The 19,822-nt window shown below is 44.4% G+C and overlaps 1 protein-coding gene across 1 annotated transcript in view; it reads right to left on the reverse strand.

Annotated features, from left to right (window-relative positions):
• The window catches only part of NMT1 (N-myristoyltransferase 1), a 32,790-nt gene extending 20,244 nt beyond the window's left edge, over positions 1-12,546 (reverse strand). Inside the window, exons 1-2 of the mRNA XM_061175683.1 lie at positions 12,405-12,546; positions 1,048-1,156 (exon numbers count right to left, since the gene is read on the reverse strand). Coding sequence (XP_061031666.1) covers positions 1,048-1,156; positions 12,405-12,535 — 240 coding nt within the window. The 5' untranslated portion in view covers positions 12,536-12,546. The remainder of the gene's footprint in view (positions 1-1,047; positions 1,157-12,404) is intronic.
• Between the last annotated feature and the right edge of the window lie 7,276 nt (positions 12,547-19,822).

Here is a 19,822-nt window from a genome sequence, read left to right on the forward strand (position 1 = left end):
CAAACAAAGAAACAAACAAGAATCCCTAAAGCCAAAGCATGGGCTTGGGCTAGGATTCCTGACTGAAAGACCTGGGTAAACCACCTCCTCTCGTCTTTAAAATGGGAAGATCCCCCCCACCTACCTTGTAGAGAAGTTGAAGGTTGGGGTTAATTTAAACGATGTGCCTGGCAAGAACCTAGCTGGCCAGCATGGTGGTCAACAATGGTAGTATTTTTTTTTTTCACAGTGGGTTTGGTATTGAAAATATCAAAAAAATTACTTGAAGCCATATCTCAATAAGGTAGGAGATTCAAGTTGGAATATGACTTTCGAGGCATAAAGCAAGGAGTGGGTATACTGGAATGAGACTGGATTTCTTGTGAGGCTTGTAAACTGAGGCAATTCTAAAAGAATTATGGATATGTTTTGAGCTTCCTCCAGGGCCTACTTTGAAGAGGACAGCACTTACCTGAAATAAAAGGTTTTCTTTTTTTAATGTGGCTTTATTTAAGAAACAAAACAATCCTTACCCATACTTCTGGGTTTTGTGTCGGTGTGTCAGTCTCAGATGTAAGCTCTAGGCCAGTGGTTCTCAACTATGGAACTCAGAAATGGGCTCTGTGGGATTCTCAGTTCTCATTACAATAACTACAGCATCAACAGAATGCTTTCAATATATAAAGGTCTACCTTAATAGGAACAGGCTTTTCATTCTCATAGTGGTGGGGACTGAAGACAGAAAAGGCCAAGAACCACTGCTCTAGGCCACAGGGGCTGTCACAAGGGAATCACTCTATGGCACGTAGCACAACATCCCATGCAGGTATGCACCTATAAATTCTGAGGGGGCACCACGCTTGGGAGTCCATGTCTAACGTGCTGTGCCTTTTAAGGTAGGATAGCAGTTTCATCACCTAGGTCTAGGGCAGCAGAGGGATCCAACTCCTCCCTCTCGAAGTAATACCAGCGGAGACTGTCAATCTACACTGTTCCTATACATTTACCCCAACACCCTCTCATCTGAAAAAGCGACTCTGTCACCAGAAAACAGAGCCTCCTTGTTACCTTCACAGGCTGATCCTGGGCTGAATCTGTCTCACTGCTTTTCTCTTTCTTCTTTTTTTGTTTCTTTTTCTTCTTTTTGGCTCCAGTGTCATTGGCTGGACTCAAACCACTGTAAGACAAAGTAAATACTGATGCAGGGTTTTTAAAAAATCATCTGTTTTGAGCTACACTGACAGAGCTTTCTGTAGAGCCAGACCCTCCTTAATCAAGCCTGTTGGCTTCAGAAGCAGACCAGAGAATCCAGGCCCCAGAAGGGGCATTTGGAGGACACCAGCAGACACAGCTCTCCTCTCCACTCCCACCAGAGCCCAGGGAGGGAGCGATGTGCAAGGGATGGCCTATTTGTTTGAAAGGACCTTTTCTGTTCTTGCTTTTATTTTATGAGGTTTATTTTCTTTATTTTTTGGCCACGCCGCGTGGCTTGCAGGATCCTAGTTCCCCACAGGGATCAAACCCGGGCCCACAACAGTGAAAGCGTGGAGTCCTAACCACTGGACAGTCAGGGAATTCCAATGGTTATTTTCTTTAGATTGCCAGGTTGCTGGCAACAAAGGCAAATGATAATTGTTAACAGGGCATTCATACCACCAACACTTCCTTAGAGCCTGGAATTTAAAGGGATGACAGCCCAAAGTGGTCTTTTGGAAACTCTCCCTCACTTCCACTCCCACCCTCCCGATGCATTAGGTTTTCTGAGTTGCCCCATCTGGACCTAAAGCACAAGGCAGTATTGGAAAGGGAGGAAGGAACAAGGAAAAAGGCAGTTTAATGTTGCTGCGATCTGTGTCCAAAATAGCCAAACGCTCACGAGAAATGCCTAAATCAGGCCTGTAGGACTGAGAACAACTACCAGCCAGCTCAGACTGGGTGATCACCACCGGCAAAACCCGGCACTAGGAATCCTGGGAAAACAACAACAATGAACACTCATCCACCCCTGCTAAGAAGAGATTTACATGAAACGTGTGTGCCTGTGAACCACAGTAATGGGGATTTCTCATGCTGCTTTCCCTCTGCGTGACTCCCCCAATGAAGGCAGCAAAAACAGTTTCTTAGCCACATTTAACAGTTTCCTACAGGCTTTCATTATCGTTTTCTGCATTGTCTCTCAATATTTTTGAGACACAAATCACGTATTATACTGTGTTTTGCTAACGTTTTCCATTCATTTGCTCCCAAATGTTTTCTCCCAATTCCTGTTGATTTTAGGATAATAGTTTTGATTCTGGGTTTCCTTCATTTTATTGATGAATTTTAAGGTTCAGCTTGCAGGTTGCTTTCCTAATTACTGGTTTTTTAATAGATTTATGTGTGTATGTATGTATGTATGTATGTATATATGGCTGTGTTGGGTCTCCGTTGCTGTGTGTGGGCTTTCTCTAGTTGTAGTGAGCGGGGGCTACTCTTCATTGCGGTGCGCGTGCCTCTCATTGCGGTGGCTTCTCTTGTTGCAGAGCACGGGCTCTAGGCGCGCGGTCTTCAGTAGTTGCGGCTCATGGGCTCTAGAGCACAGGCTCAGTAGTTGTGGCGCACAGGCTTAGCTGCTCCGCGGCATGTGGGATCTTCCCGGACCAGGGCTTGAACCCGTGTCCGCTGCATTGGCAGGCGGATTCTTAACCACTGTGCCACCAGGGAAGCCCCCTAATTTACTGTTGTAGTTGGTTTTTGCCATGTCTAAATTGATTTGGGCATTGTCAGACTGGGAGTAATGCCGGACTATCACTCTGCCATCCTCCCTGGAAATCTTCCATTAAAAAGTCTAAATTAGGAGTCGAACGCAAGGGTACAGTGAACCCTAATCTACAGAATCAGCTAAGTGCAGGGTTTTATTTTAGCTGTACAGTCTAGATAATCAATTTTTCCAAGAATTCAAACAGTATAAAATACATTTTACATACCATATGGTAAGTATCATTTAAGCTTTATTTTATAATTCAGAAAGGCTTCATGGTCTTAAAGTGCCTTGGAGTTATTATGAATATTAATTATCATCTCATAGCACGTGGTACTGTATAGGGAGAAGGCAACGCGCTGCTATTTCCCGTTGCAGAATGTCCTCAGATTTCTCTTGTCCTAGTCCTGGTTAGGAGTGCTTGCATCCAGACTTCACAACCTTGCACTTGGACTAAAGTTATCTCCAGCCTTTCCTGGATCTCCCTGACATCACAACTTCTCTGCCTCCTCCTAAACTCTACATAGCAGTGGGACTCACCTCTGTGAAAATGGCTTTCCATGAGTCCCTCCCACGCTTGAAAGCCTACAGTGACAGCAGCTTCTTATTCTGGAAGGTATCAAGCCCCGCTTTCCCCTCGGCCCATCACATTCAGTTCCCATCTAGTTCATCCACCCTTACTTCCCCTGCTCGGGAATAACTGTGCCCGCACCTGTGGGGCCAGGCCTCTCACCAAGCCCCTGTTGCAGAAAGACTAAAGTCAGGGAGAGCAAGTAAGGTCCTGACTTTAGTCGAAGTGTAAGGTTCTGACATCCAGATGCAAGTGTACCTCCTAGATACCATATTAATGGGACACAGAAGGCATAACACGGAAGGAAGACCAATAACATTCAGAGGGGGAATAAGGTAAACGCCTTAAAACCAGATGCTCAGCAAAACCCCCAAGGCCATGGCAAAGAATAGGAACCATAAAGCCATTTACAGACTGAAGATAAAGCTTTCCTCTTATTATCTCAATTTTGTTATTGTGCACAGGGCTGTTCGCAGCCTATGACAACCCTGTGTGGTTTTCTGATTCCAAAGACATTCTCACTTCAGTCTCCGGATTGTATGCAGCATTATAAGGTTTAAAAGCTGGTTGATGGGGACTTCCCTGGTGGCGCAGTGGTTAAGAATCCACCTGCCAATACAGGTGGAGAGCTAACACGGGTTCGATCCCTGGTCTAGGAAGATCTCACATGCCACAGAGCAACTAAGCCCGTGTGCCACAACTACTGAGCCTGCGTGCTGCAACTACTGAAGCCCGCGTGCCTAGAGCCCGTGCTCCGCAACAAGAGAAGCCACCACAATGAGAAGCCCGCGCACCACAACAAAGAGTAGCCCCCGCTCACTGCAACTAGAGAAAGCCTGCATGCAGCAATGAAGACCCGACGCAGCCAAAAATAAATAAATTTTAAAAAACAAAAAGCTGGTTGATGGTAGGAGACAAAGCAGCATTCCACTGTTGATACAATTTATAAGTCCTTATTCATTTCAGCTTATGGAATGAATTATCTGGTCCCTGTATATGGATTACCGTAAGAACTGTTTTTATGGAAAAAAGAATCAAAAAGGTTAAAGTGAAGAACTGCTGCATATTAACTAACTGAATACTTACTAAACACAATTTCACATAAGGAAAATAGAAGAAATTACTTCCTTCGACTGTAGACATCTTCACAAATAGGCAAAATCACTAAAAACTCCCTTCCTGCCTTTGCTCTTGCTATTCAGTGGAGCCACTTCCGTGTAGCCATCTCTTTATGGACCCCATTTTTGTGGACAGACCTTGGGTAGAACTCTTGTTCTGTTTTATGCATTATTAATACAAGTGCCCAGCAAACTCCAAGACCCAAACTAAAACCAGAGAGCTACTTTCATTTTCCTTGGATTGGCTTGAATTTGCACATGCAGCTACTGAGCAACGATCCTGTCTCAGTTTGTACATCAAGAATACGGAGACACCTGAAGAACAAAGAAAAGTTTAAAAAAAGTCACTGTCACTGAGCTACCAGGTATTGAGCCATATCCATGAGAACACTATGAGCTCAACATGGTTTGACAGTCAACAACCCAAACAGGAAGACAACTGACTCCGAGAAGAGACGTCCAAGGAGCACAGTAGGGTTAGCTCTCCAGGTGATTATAATACCTTTAATTATCCATAAGAAACCAAGCTCAGAGGCCTTGAGAGTAGGTCTTTAGGAAGCATCTGAGGAAGCCAATACCATTTCACAGGATGGCCTCAATCTGGATTTGGGAAGAACCAAACCAAAGGACCCCACGGAAGCTAGGCTGGTCCTTCTCAAAAGAATTTGGCTTCATTTTTAAAGGGACCTGGAGTCCATACCCACTGGGTGAGTATCCCTGGGCATGCTGGGACTCCGCAAATTAAAACAGAAATCTCTCACAGATCTCTCTAAACCTGCCAGTCACCTTAACATACTTCATAGGGATTGGCCAGAACCTTGGAATACAGCAAATCAAAGTCTAACTTTGGTTCATTTGGTTCCAAAATAATGAGCAGAGAATTAGTGAAACTTGCCCCCTTTTTTGGGGGGGGAGGGGTTGCCTGCAGTGGAAAGGGAGATGGGAAATCACATAAAAATTTGAAATGTACATTCTAAAGTAACGTTGATCAACTCAAGTCATTAACGACCAACCTAGCGAATATGGGATGAATGAGCAAAATGACAAACCAGGAACAGAGAAGAAAAGTAATCAAGAAATGTCATTTTTAAATGAAGGTCAAAATATTCTAAGTTCAAACATATAAGAAATCCTATGGATGCTCTGGCATAAAGTCAGGGCTGGGGACTTCCCTGGTGGCAGAGTGGTTAAGCATCTGCCTGCCAATGCAGGGACACGGGTTCGAGCCCTAGTCCCGGAAGATCCCACATGTCGCGGAGTAACTAAGCCCGTGCGCCACAACTACTGAGCCCGCGTGCCACAACTACTGAAGCCCGCGCGCCTAGAGCCCGTGCTCTGCAACAAGAGAAGCCACCGCGATGAGAATCCTGCGCACCGCAACGAAGAGTAGTCCCCGCTCACCGCAACTAGAGAAAGCCTGTGTGCAGCAATGAAGACGCAACGCTGCCAAAAATAAAATATAAATAAATAAATAATAAAATAAAGTCAGGGCTCAGGAAGGAGATGGCAAATGAACTTCAGTACTTATTTCTAGAAATAGAATGCAGCACCAGAGTGTGTGCTGGTGGGAGGGAAGGGCAAACTGACAGAGGAGCAGCTCGAGCAGCCAACCTCCAGATAACAGCAGCAGTGCAGGTCCATGACACAGGCCTCCTCTTAATCCTACTGATAACAAAATCCACTCAAAGGTGCGTGGCTGAGGGACAGAAAATTGTTATCCTGGGAGCTAAACCACCAGAGCTGGAAGGAATCTCAAGGCCGGCTGGCTTAACCTGTTGTTTACAGAAGAGGAAACCAAGGCCCAGGGACGTGAGGCATCAACTAACCAACTAGTACCCAGGGACAAGTCACCAGTCTAACCGCTTGGCCCATTCCTCCCCAAACACTGAAGTCTCATTCCCTGTGAGAATTTATCTGAGAACCTTCGAAAGCCCTAAAACAAATTTTTGCGTATCAGAGGAGCAGACATTAAAGGCAATGAGGAGAGTGAGCCATGTTTTATCCAGAAAGCCTCCCTGACTACTCCAGCTCTCATTCTCATTGATATCCATCTGTTTTAAGATTATGATCTCCCACACAATTTAATACTTTATATATATAATGTGTTGCTGCCTGGCTTCCCAATGAGATAAAAATTTTCCTGGTATAGGGACCATATCTTTCACAGCTGTTTCCCACAGCATCCCTAGTTATGCTGAGCACACAGTTGAGAGTTCAACAAATATGTGCTTGACTGATGCTTTCCAGGCATAACAGACTAAAATAAAACCCTGAAAAGCTAGAACCCAAAAGAGGGTCAGCAAAACATCTTTAGCAATGTTTCCATAGGACAGCTGTGTTAACATTCTATGAAAGCAGTGGTGATGCTGTGCTCTTTTGAGCCACTGTTTGAGATTTTAAATTATCAAGTTTCTTATTAAATTATCAACTTTCTTATTCATTGTCTTCTCCCTCCTTAGGACCTGTTCTATTTCTGTAAGAGTTAAAACAAAAAAGCTCCAACTTTAACCACTTCGAATGGTTCCAATGTCTTAAACACAGACCATGGTTTAGTTTTGATTATGAGATCAAAAGAAAAAAAGAGTTCAGAAAATAAAATTCACGACTTTCGGTTACCTGTTTTCTACCCCTAAAAACTGGAAGTTAATTTTTTTAGGCTAAAATTCAAAATTTCCAGAGAAACTTAATAAATCCTAGCCTCTAACATCCTTTTGATTCCACTTGTAGACATCAGGAAATCCTTCTGCAAATCAAATTTTTTTTTTTTTTTTTTTGGCCATGCCAGTGGCTTAGCAGGATCTTAGTTCCTGGACCAGGGATTGAACCCGGGGTCACAGTAGTGAAAGCACCAAGTCCTAAACCACTGGACCACCAGGGAACTCCCCTTCTGCAAATCAATTTATTCATGAGGTATGATTCACCAGCAATCCTATTGGTACAGTACTCAGAAGGCCCAAAGCCAGGTGAATGCAATGGCATTTACAAGGGGGCCCAGGTGGAAACCACATGCCATCAATCAGTATCAGCTACTGATCCTCGTGCTGAGGCTGCAGGATCACTTAATGCAATCCCCCAAACTTTGCAAACTCCCACCCATCAGTTATTCTTATAAAAAACTGCTCGTGAGTCCTAAATTACTGTAAAAATAAAAACACTCTACTACTGCCATCAAGGTACCCAGGAGGCCTGTGAAAAGAACAGCAGGTTGTGAGAAGGGATTACAAAAGACTGCTTTTACTGCCACCCTCTGCCGTCTGATACACTAAGTAGTTTACAATGGGAATGAGACAGAAATGTAAATTCTACATACTCTGGGTTGGTTTGGTGAGCTAGACTGTAACCTGGCAACTCCTAGGTCAAGTCAAATGCTGTTCAGAGACCATTTTCAGTAATTTTCAGAGCAGTGACTCAATGCTGGCAGCAATTTCACATACTGGAATGAACTCTGAAAAAGGTATCAGTCTATCAAGGATGGTTTAAAGGGGCCAGTCACCTCCATCACCAACTGGCTCCCTAGTTTGGGAAAGTCCATGGGTTATTGAATGCATCCAAAGACAGGACTCACACTGCTGCAGAGTCAGGAGGAAGGAGTCAATGTAGTAGGGAAAAGAAATTCAGCAAGTTCAGAATGGATCCTCCTGGGTGTCAAAGGGAGAGGTGGATTTGCAAATCCCAAGCCTCATTACAAAAGCTAAATCAGTCTTTATAAGTGAAGTCTACATGAGATAATCCATGTAAAGGGCTTAGCACCGTGCCCAGCACATAGTAATGCTAGCAACAGAGAACATTTATTGAACACTTAACAACAGTGAACCCTCCTTAGCTCCCTCTCAAAGAAAGCAGCAGTAGAAAAAATTCTGAAGCAAGTACTGACCCTGTTGAAGAATATTAGTTTCGTTTTTGTTTTGGTGCTCTCAAGAGAGAACATAGTGCTTTGTGTGCCTTAAACGCAACAATCACAAGAGCACCGTCCTTGGGGAACTGGAAGAGAGGCTTGCAGGGCAGAGATTTCAGATAAAAGGTTAAAGAGGAAGAGCTAAAGCAGCATCCTCCTAAAGTTACTAAATTTATGGTCCCAAAACTTATGGACTCTGCAGGGAAAGGGTTAATGGCAGACTTAGTAAAGCTGGGAAATTTTAGAGTGAGCACATTAAACAATGTGAAAAATCAGCAAAACTGGTTTGCCATGAACAGCAGTCTCCCTGAAATAGGCTCTCATTTACTTTGCATTTCTTCTGCTCTCCAGTCCCTTCTCTCTGAAGCAGCTCTTGATTAGTTTCTTTTTAATTGCCACTTAATTGGGAAATAAAATTAGAACACTTATTTGATATCAGTGATGAGGTTTCTCTTTTCATTTCTGCTTTGATCTAGTTTTGAAAAACCAAAAGCTGAAGAGAGAAATTAAGAAAAAGGAACTAAAAAGATTTCTTCTTCTAAGAGCCAGATACAGCTATAAGCCATCAAATAAATGTGGAAAGAATCACTCTTGGAGAATCTGAAGAATAAAACAGAAGCAAGTAAGGATAGCTTTATGGAATTCCATTCAAAAAGACCTTTCTTTTCTCTTAAGTTTCTTCATAAAGGATAATATCTCATGATTAGGAAGTGAGGAAAACTTTTAAGAACCCATATTAACCTGTCCCCATGGAGTAAGAGAACAGAATGGGAAACAGACATCCCTTAACAAAGCATTCTTGATCCATGGCTTCCCAGCATCTCAGTGGTATCGATGACACTGCGGAATAAATTCTAGAAACGAATCCTAAAAACAAAATAGTCTAAAAGTTTTCCCTTTCCAAAACACCCAGATAAACTTTACTTGTTTGTCATCTCACAATTAAAATCTACTGCCAGCTGATAAGGTTTATTCTTTAGCGATGTCTCTCACTAAAAACAAACAAGAAGCAGAAACTAACACAACACTGTAAAGCAACTATACTCCAATAAAAAAAAAAAACACAAAAATTTAAAAAAGGGGAAAAACCAAACAAGCAAATTAAACCCATAGATGAATCATGACCTGCAGGGGGATACAGCATAAAGATGATCTTAGTCTGACTCTCCACTCAATTGCTCACAGTAACTCATGCCAGGCAAGTTACTGGGGAGGGGGTGGGGGTGGAATGCTACCCTCCTTTCTTTCCTCTGTTGAGTGGATTAAAAAAAAAAAATAGCAGAAAAACTGCAGGCAGATACATACATACACACACACACCCCCTATATACTGTATGTGCACGCATGTGCACATGTGTGCTTATATGTATACATGAAATTTATACTCACCAAATATTTAATTATGGAAGAAACACACGACTAAAAAAATCAAGAGCTAAACTTCTACACAAAGAAGGGATGTAAGAACTAGCAGAATTGTATTTCCTATTATTCCAGTGCATGAACGCATGTCACTTCATTAGTGTAAAGCACTGAGCCCATCCTGAAAGGCCCAAGAGAACCAGGGTTAGTTTGAACTATCATTAACTTTTATTGCATATTGTCTTTTAGAACTGTTAGCATAAAAAGGAGATATTCCCCTTCAATTCTTTTATCACTTTTGAAAACATTTAAACTAATATTAAGTAAAGGCAAGAAAAATTTCAAGAAGCCAAAAAACAGTGGAAAACTTCCACGAAAAATTGAAGGATCCTTGATATCTGTGGATTATTTCACAAAAACTGTAGTAAGGCTTACGAGACTTATTTGGGAAAAGAAAGTGTACATGTAAGAAAATCTGACATCCTTCCCCTCAGTGAGGAGAAATGAAGCTCCACTAACACTGGGCTACGAACTTCAACATTTGTCATTCATTCATCCAGCAAACACTCATTAATGCCCACTAACTGCCAGGCATCTCAAAGACAGGATCCCTGTTCTGAGACACCTCACAGTAGGTAAGACACGGACTGGACATGAATGTTATTTAACTACTGTCATGATAAAAGCCACAAAAAAAATACAGTATGTGATGGGGGGGGCAAGCTGGGGGAAGGAGGACAGGGAAGATTTGAAGAATAAAAGGAAGGGGGAAGGCTGCTTCAGATGTTATCTCATTTAATCTTTACAACTGGAGGTTAACTAACTTTCCCAAGGTCACAGGACTATTAAGTGTCACAACCAGGCTTTGAACTCAGGTTTGAATGATTCCAAAGTCTATGCTTTTCCCATCATACCACACAGCTTCTTCCCAAAACTGTCTCCTCTGACAATTAATGGAAAAATGTTGACTCCATCCCAGATTCTAAGTGTCAGAACTAGACTCTGTCCTCCAGGCTGGGTCCTCTGTTTTTCACCTGCCACCTCCAAACTTATTTATACAGATCTCTAGATTCGGGTTGCTAAAAAACTGAATTTGTTCACCCAGACCATAACCATGTACAACAACAACACACCTCCAAAGGTTTTTTTTTAGGTTACCACTTTGTTGTACTTTAAATAAAACACAGAACTTTCCGCCAAACAGTCTTGCAAAGTGATTCATAGATTATAAACCAATTAACGAGCTACAGACACTGGTCAAGGCAACAGTTTAGCATTGAAAACTAAAACCAACTACACACACAGCAAAGATGAAGCCGTACTTTCACTTCTGAAACGAATTTCGAATTCAAGAACTCTCACATATGACTGGAATCTCTACTCAGAAGGGCTGCACTTTCCCTCCTTCCTGTTCCTACTTCCTCTTTCTCAGCTCTTCCTTTCTCAGGAATCTCACACTTCAAAACAAGGCTTTCATTACATGAGATCTGTGTGCAAAAGAACACAGTCCTATAAAAACCAAATTTGACAAGCTTCCTTTTCCCCTTCATTCTTCTTGTGGTTTTTAAAGCTGACTGAAGAACATAAAGCTAGATCTTTTAACCTAAGCATTCATCACAAGCCACTTATAAACCACTTAAATAATCCTTTGTTCTCCCACTGCCTTAAGGTAGCAGAATTTCTCTTTAAAGTTTATCCAAAGATCTCAACCTTCTACTTTTACCTCCAGAACTACCACCAACCGATACAGCAAATGACAGGATGGCTATGAAAATCAGACTACCAAAGACTCAGCCAAAGTTATACATCCAAAACAGTCTCTCATGACTTTCCGTTAGAAAACACATATGTAAATATAGATAGGGAGAGTGAGCGTCAGCGCCAGCCACTGTAACAACATGTCGAAAGAGAAATGATAGGGTGTGGCTTGCAAGACTGAACACTGATTTGGAAGCTCAACACTCAAACGCCTGATGCATTTATTCTACCCGAGGAACAGTTACCAGTAGGCAAGACCCTCAAGTACAGGAGATGCAGTATTAAACCCACTTCCAAACACTGTCCAAGGAAGCACCATCACTCAATTTCTTGAAGCTCCAGGCTACTTCGCAAAGTTAACAGAGCAAAGATACTGGAAGACCTAATTATGTGCTGTTCAGGAAACTTATGGATTATTTGGAGCAACAGACACGGTATACATCCAAACATTATCATACAATAATTACGCAGGATTTATAAGGTGAGTTTATATCTTGGGATTCTCTAGTAGTGATATTTTACAACATAATTATGGTTGGTACAGCCTGATGAATTTCCTCATTGAAGGTGAACTGCAGTGAAACGTTTTATTATTCGTTTACTGCTAATCACGTTGTTCACACAACACCTTATAAGTAACGCTCCTTTTGAACTGCACTGTTAGATTGACCTGTGTTGTGCCATTGAAGACCATCGTCCAACATGCTCTTTTCCTCGGACGCGCCTGAGCCACACGAGTGGAACATTACACAGAAGAACTTTTATATAATAAAAGTATTGAATGTCTCTGGGCCTTAATATACTAACCACCCACCCCTGATACATGACAAAGACAGCAACCAATCGCCAGGCAGGATTCCAATGTCTCAGCCAATAAGAAGGTGGGGGTGGGAATACACTAAGCTCCCGATGACTTCCCCGCACCCCAGAGACCCAGGTTGTGGGGGACTGGATGGGAATTGGACTCCGAGGATCTTGTTACCCCCGGTTGTAGCTGTTGTCCTCCTCGTTCTCGCAATCGCTGCAATGCTCATGGCCGTTTCCGTTCCCTTCCATCATCTGCGGCAGCGGAGGTACCGGCGGCTTCACTGCTGTATCACTCTCGTCCGCCATCTTGAGTTGCGAGAGCCGGCCTCCGCGCCTCGCTACATGGGCGGTTCCTATTGGACGAGGGGAACTTGCGCGACGTTCTGGGTTTTGTAGTTTTTGTGGCGAAGGTATCCGTAACTAGGAGAAGGTCATTCCCTGGAAACCGGAACAAGATGGACTACAATACCCAGAAATCAAGAGGGGAGGCTGTCGTGGGTGGGAAGCCAGCACTACCCGGAAGTTCTGGGAGTTCGGCCGCGCGGGAAGAAAGAACGGCCCAAGGTTGGCGAGGCCCACGTTCTAGCACCAGGGCGGCCGCGAGGCATGCTGGGAATTGTAGTTCAATGCAGGTCAAGGGTTTGGGGCGTGGGCTCCAAAATCCAAGGTTTGACCTCATCCCGCCCTTGCTAGTGTCTGGGCCACAGGTGAGCCGTTATTGGCTGCCGTTAAGGACTGTTACCATTCCCGGATAAGTAAGAGGCCTTGAAGCCCGCGGCTGTGCCCCACTGGCAGCCCAAATGCATAGGGCCTTCTTGAAGAGCCCTTACTGCAAGAAACCAGGTTGACTCCTGGCCGCGTTTCCTCACTCAGGACTCTGGGCAGCCCCTGGTCGTTGGTAGCTCGAGGCCTCTTGAGAGGCGGTGGATTGTGATATGCGGAACACTGATCCTCAGCAAGGACATCAGACTGCTCTGTCAGGCCTTGCTGCTTAATTGGCCGGAAGATACTGAAGCTCTTCCACACACACAGTCCCTTTCATTCTCCGCAGCAGCCCTTCACAATTACTCTTAATGAGCACTTACATGCCAGGCTCTGTGGTAAGGCTTTTAGTACATCTCATTTAATCCTGTCAACAAGCCTAGAATGTGGGCACTGTTGCCGTTTTTCACAGACAAGAAATGTGGCCCAGATTGGTCGGTAAATTGCACAATCACATAGCTAATAAATGGCAAAATCAGTGTACAAATCTGGATCTGTCTTATGCCCTCTGAATTTTTCACCACCGCAAAAGTCCCATTGTCTGATACATCTACCCAAGGAAATCAGTTATTAGAAGGTAATTTTGACATCTTAAGCTATTTTTACCCTTGACTGAGTGGTCCACTCCCTTGGGTCTCACTCCTGTGACTGAGTAATCGCACCTGATTCTTGAAGCAAAGCCCAAAGACAAGGGTCCCATTGCTAGAGATTTCCCATTCAGGTTGGGTTATGGTGGGTGGTGAGGGAAGGACAAGTTCTTATCATCAGAGAGCTCCAATGGCCAAAAAGGGAAATGATCTTTGCCTTTGGGAAACTCTCAACGTGGGAAGAGGAATAGAGTAGGAAGAAATAGTTCCCATCTGACTCAGGGAAACAAAACAAATAAAACAGCTAAATATAGTCAACTTTTGGTTTTTATATCAGTGGCAAGAGCAGAAGTAAATATGATCCAAAGCAGCAGATAGCCCCCAATCATTTATATTTAACTTTGGGAGGCAAAGACACCCTCTCAGGCTGAGAGCTGTTACCCACACTCATCTCTCCAGGGCCAAGACTGCTGCGATGCCTTATATGCAGTGAAGGCAAAGGGAGGAGGTCAGAGATAATAATAAAGCCTTACATGTGTTAGATGGATTTAACTTTTCTAAGTGACTTTGTGAAGGAGACTTGAAGAAAATCGTGCTTGCAAAAGAAAAAAATCACAGTGATACCTAGTTGCAGACCTTGGGTCAGAACCCACTTCTGTTATTCTAATTCCCAGCCCTATATTTTCTTTTCCCACAGATTCGTAGAGGTTAAACGAAGGCTAATGAAACGTGACTGATGAAGAGTGATTATAGAGGATGATGGTGCTGGTGTCTGTGGCCCCTGCCATTCTTGCAATTCGAAGCTTAAGTAAGACACTCTGCATTGTATTTCACTGCAAACTGAGCGGTTTTTGCTCAGTGGAGAGCCTTTCTGGGAGGTAGGCAGGCAATGTGACTGTTGTGACCAAGTTCAGAATGCAAGTACAAGTCCAAAGTTCTGGAATCCAAGTTGGAATCTTCACTTAGATTTTGTAGGATTCATGATAGTTCTATAATAAAAATTTTAATTTTTATGTTTTTAAAAAGAAATTGAAGTGGCTTCCCTGGTGGCACAGTGGTTAAGAATCTGCCTGCCAGTGCAGGGGACACGGGTTCGAGCCCTGGTCCGGGAAGATCCCACATGCCGCGGACAGCTAAGCCCGTGCGCCACAACTACTGAGCCTGCAAGCCACAACTACGGAAGCCCGCGCGCCTAGAGCCCGTGCTCCGCAGCAAGAGAAGCCACCGCAATGAGAAGCCCGCGCACCTCAGCGAAGACCCAACGCAGCCAAAAATAAAATATAAATAAACAAGTAAATTTATTTTTTTAAAAGTGTCTCGTATACGCAATTTTAAAAAATTAATTAATTAATTAATTATTTTTGGTTGCATTGGGTCTTTGTTGCTGTGCGCGGGCTTTCTCTAGTTGTGGCGAGCGGGGGCTGCTCTTCATTGCGGTGCGCAGGCTTCTCATCGCGGTGTCTTCTCTTGTTGCGGAGCATGGGCTCTAGGTGCACGGGCTTCAGTAGTTGTGGCTCGCAGGCTCAGTAGTTGTTGCGCATGGACTTGGTTGCTCCGTGGCATATTTTTTTCTTTTTTTTTTAATGACCACTTAATGACTGAATATTGCCACATGTGACTTTGGTGCTTAAGTTTACTTTTGAGTTTATAGTCACATGGGTACAGGACGATCACCCAAAGCAGTACAACGTAGACATTCCTAAACTGGGTCTGTGGATGTTTTCTTAGGGTTCCAAGAGTTCTCATATCTGTTCATCCCCACTCCCCCATAACAGCCTTCCACTTTCAGACAGCTCTCAATGGTGGAACATCGGCCAAGTTCTGCCTTATGGAATTATGTAGAAACATATAATCCTGGGTCCTTCTAGATTGTTGTTACATATTTTTCAATTAAATCCAGTTCCCTAAAATTCTCCTTTTTTCCAAGGTAAACATTCCCGGCTTTCTGAGCACCTCAACACACTAAAATGGCAGGATTTTCCTGTCTAGCTCTGCCGGCTCTTCCTACCCACCCATTCTGGTAGGAGCATTATACAAGGGTAGTGAGGTACAGCAGGCCCCAGACAGTGGGTGAGGGACGTGTCCGTAAACGTCTGCAGATTCTGGAATTTACTGCTAGTGTACCTACCTCCATGATCCCTTCCTGGTTGTTACTGGAGACAGTAGAATATACTGGTTAAGATGGTAAGTTCCAGAGTCTGACTCCCTGGGTTCTAAGTCCTGGCTGTGCCTCTGACTTCACATGTCACCTTAAGCAAGTCACTTAACCTCTCTGAGCCTCAGTGTCCTCATCTGTGAAATGAGGCAACGTACACAGAATATTTAGTAAAGTGTCTGGGACAGTCAATACCCAGTAAGTTATTTCCCCTCCCAGAAAGCCAGCAATACTACTGGTGATCAAAGAAAAACTTTCTCATGATATCCCTCACAGATCAGGCCCTTGCTGTGCTCCCAGCATATCAGAGCGTGAGCCAGGTTGCCTTCATGATTTATTCAGCCATTGCCCTGGAGCACTCATGACATGTCAGGCTCTATGGCAGGAGCTAGACAATTAGGGATGGAACAACACCGTCCCCACCCTTGGTTCACTCCACAAGTGAGTTGTTAGGTGTACGGACTGACAGAACGCAGTGCAGAAGAGAGCAGGGGCTACAGGATGCAGCAGGAGACTAGAGGAGGAACCCTTAACCTGGGGAAAGGGGTCCTGGAGGAAAAGATGGCTGAGCTGAGTTTTGGTAGCAGAAGCAGGCAAACTGGGTGGACATTCTAGGCAGAAGGTATGAAAGTCCAGTTTTCTGGGAGTTGGGTGCTTTGGAGGTACCACAACGAGAATGATGTGACCGGCTTAGAGTATGAGGAGTATTTTGGAAGTTGAGACTAGAGAGGCAGCCAGGAGTCAGACCATGAAGGGATGCAGATGCCATGCTGAGGAGTTTGGGCTTTATTCTGAAGACTCGGGAGCCACTGAAGGATTTTTAGCTGGGGAGAGAGATGATGAAATTTTTGTTGGATAAAGTTCATGCTGGGCAGAGGCCTAGCTGTTGTAAGGAAGAGAGTTTTTCTCCTCTGAAGAACAGGACTGGTGGGCTCAGTTGGGAAGTAAGGAATGGAGAGATGGTCTCTGGCAGCTTCCCGTCTCCCTTGGAGCTCACTTTCAGGAAGGGTATCCTTCCTCCCTGTGACAGTCCCTGACACACCAGCCTGGAGAACAGTGGGTGCAGCCTTCTGCCTGGTGCTGTGGGATTTAAGAAAGAGTGTGCCAGGCATTCCCTGCCCAGAAGGCACTTACAGTGAAATCAGGAAGGGACTTCCCTGGTGGGGCAGTGGTTAAGAATCCGCCTGCCAATGCAGGGGACACGGGTTCGATCCCTGGTGCAGGAAGATCCCACATGCCTGTGGAGCAACTAAGCCCGTGTGCCACAACTACTGAGCCTGCAAGCCACAACTACTGAGCCCGCGCGCCGCACCTACTGAAGCCCGCACGCCTGGAGCCCGTGCTCCGCAGCAAGAGAAGCCACTGCAATGAGAAGCCCGTGCACCACAACGAAGAGTAGCTCCCGCTAGCCACAACTAGAGAAAGCTCGCAGCCAAAAAAGGAAAGAAAGAAAGAAATAGGGAAAACCAGATGCACTTGAAAACAAAATAACAAGGCCTGACTGGGTATGATTAAATGAGCTGGATAGATAAGTTAACTGAAGTTGGGGGTGGGGCAGGAGGTGCAGATCTCTGGGGCAGCATTGTTAGAAAGAGCTTCCTGGAGAAAGCAGGAAAGCATTATCATTATTGTTTCTGGGGGCCCTGTGGACCCGCTCCTGAGCTGGAGTCATAGCTGCAGTTTTACTTTTGTTTGTGTGGTTATTCAATTTGCAACCATTTTCCCCCACAAGACCCTGTGTTCTCTGAAGACAGAGAACAGGCTGGATTTTCCTCACCTCTGTATCCCTTGGGCCAGCACACAGTAGGCCCTCAATTAATATTTGTTGGATTACATTTATGAGTGAGTAAATGAACGAATAGTGAGAACGAAGTGATAAGGGCTTCAGGGTGCAGAAACGTTACAAACGAGGGGCAGAGGCAGGAACACACGGTATAGTGACCACTTGTGCATAAAATTGCCACAAAATGCACTCACACACTATCTCGTTTGATCCCTACCATCAATTGTCTTGTTTGACCCTGTGCAGTGAGCAGGGCTGTTTTTTTTTTTTAAATAAATTTATTTTATTTTATTTTTGGCTGTGTTGGGTCTTCATTGCTGCGCGCGGGCTTTCTCTAGTTGTGGGGAGCAGAAGCTACTCTTGGTTGCGGTGCGCGGGCTTCTCATTGCAGTGGCTCCTCTTGCTGCGGAACACGGACTCTAGGCGCGCAGGCTTCAGTAGTTGTGGCTTGCGGGCTTCAGTAGTTGTGGCTTGCGGGCTGTAGAGTGCAGACTCAGTAGTTGTGGTGCACAGGCTTAGGTGCTCCGCGGCATGTGGGATCTTCCCGGACCAGGGCTCAAACCCGTGTCCCCTGCATTGGCAGGTGGATTCTTAACCACTGCGCCACCAGGGAAGCCCCAGCAGGGCTGGTTTTATTCCTGTTTTACAGTCGGAAAACAAGAAGTGCCATGATTTGTCCAAAGTTTCACTGCTACTTAGGATAAGTTTGGACTTGAACCTGGTGTTTTAACACAAAGTCTGGTGTAGTAACTAAATTGCCTTCCTCCTTTGCCTTTCCCAGGGGGGAACATATGGTGAGACATATGTCTGGAGAGGTGATCAGGGGCCAGGTTACAGAAGGCCTTGAGTTTCAGGCTTATCTTCAGAGTTTGGACTTTATCTCCCAGCTGGGAAAGTTTTCTTAAGCTGTTTAATAAAGGATAAATATTAATGATATTTGTGAGGGATGGTATAAATTTAATTGCATATTAATATTTATTTAAAATAAACATGGAAAGTAAGTTTAATTTTAAGAAGCGAGTCAAAGACCCAGGAGTCAAAGGAGTCATCTCTATTGGACTCAGAAGGTTGTTCACCAAACACAACTTGATGCAACTCTGTAGTCCAGCCATCACGCTAGATGCTAAGGACACAGGGGTGACTGAGATGCAGGTCATTGTCAGGATGAAGTGAGATTGTGTAAGCAGCCAGAGCCAGCTCAAAGTTTATTATTGCCATCCCGAATAACAGAGGTTATGTGTTTGAGCCAAAAAAGCCCTTGATGGCAACACCTCAAAACTGCAAAGGTGGAGCTTCAGTTCAGAGGAGGTTCCTGGGTTGAAGCCCCTGCAGCAGCCCTTCAGCCTTTCTTCCCGGATCATCCCAGAGCAGAGATGCATCTGCTGTTGGCAGATTGGACCACAAGGATGCCTACTTAGAAAACAGAACCCCCACTTGTACATCAGTAGCTCACAATACTGTAAGGCAGAATCCGGGAAAAGCAGGATCATCTTGCAGGGGTTTCCTAACAACATGCCCCAGGAAGAGCTTTATACCTTGGGGGAGGGGCAGGCATCTTCCTATTCCTATCACTGCCATGGCCAGCCATGGTTACTGATGGGAGTCTGAGTACCCCTCTGATGTGTCAGGAGTAGGGAAAAGGTGGAGAACCACAAATCGAGGTTATCTGAAAGTTGTTTGGTCCAGGAAGGGAACTGGGCCATTAGATCTGGTGCTATGGAATAGGAATTAGAATTGTTTTGGTATGACTCTATGGATTAGAATTAGGAGAGTTATTACCTAAGGAAAAACTTTCTAACTGCCAGGACTGGACTTCAAAGATAGCATGAATGTGTCTCGAAAGACAGTGAGTTTGCTGACACTGGACGTGTGCAAGTAGAGGTAGCAGAGATGATCTAGACAGGTGTTTGGACCAAATGGTCCCTTTGATCAGGAGATGCAATCCTATTTATTGGGTGATGTCAGCCAGTGCTGTTGATATCAAGGAGAAAGGTTTCAGGGACTGGAGTGATCAGAGAAAGATGTTGGATTACTTCATCCTTCAGTGTATTGGATCCGTACTATGCTGGGCACTGTTCTAGGCACTGAGGATACTAGTGGGGAAGATAGACAAGATTCCTACCTTAAAGGAAGCGGAAAGCAGAAGTACAGTTAAGGGAGAGGGAAAGGAGGCAGGGTAGGAGTTAATTAAGGACCACCTACTATATGTGAGGCACCATTAGATGCTTTTATGTATTTCCAGTTCTTTCAACAAGCAGCACAGTAGCGATTATTTGCACTTTGATAGAGGAGAGAGAGTGAGAGGC

This window comes from Eubalaena glacialis, chromosome 19, assembly GCF_028564815.1.
Source record: "Eubalaena glacialis isolate mEubGla1 chromosome 19, mEubGla1.1.hap2.+ XY, whole genome shotgun sequence".
Lineage (NCBI taxonomy): Eukaryota > Metazoa > Chordata > Mammalia > Artiodactyla > Balaenidae > Eubalaena > Eubalaena glacialis.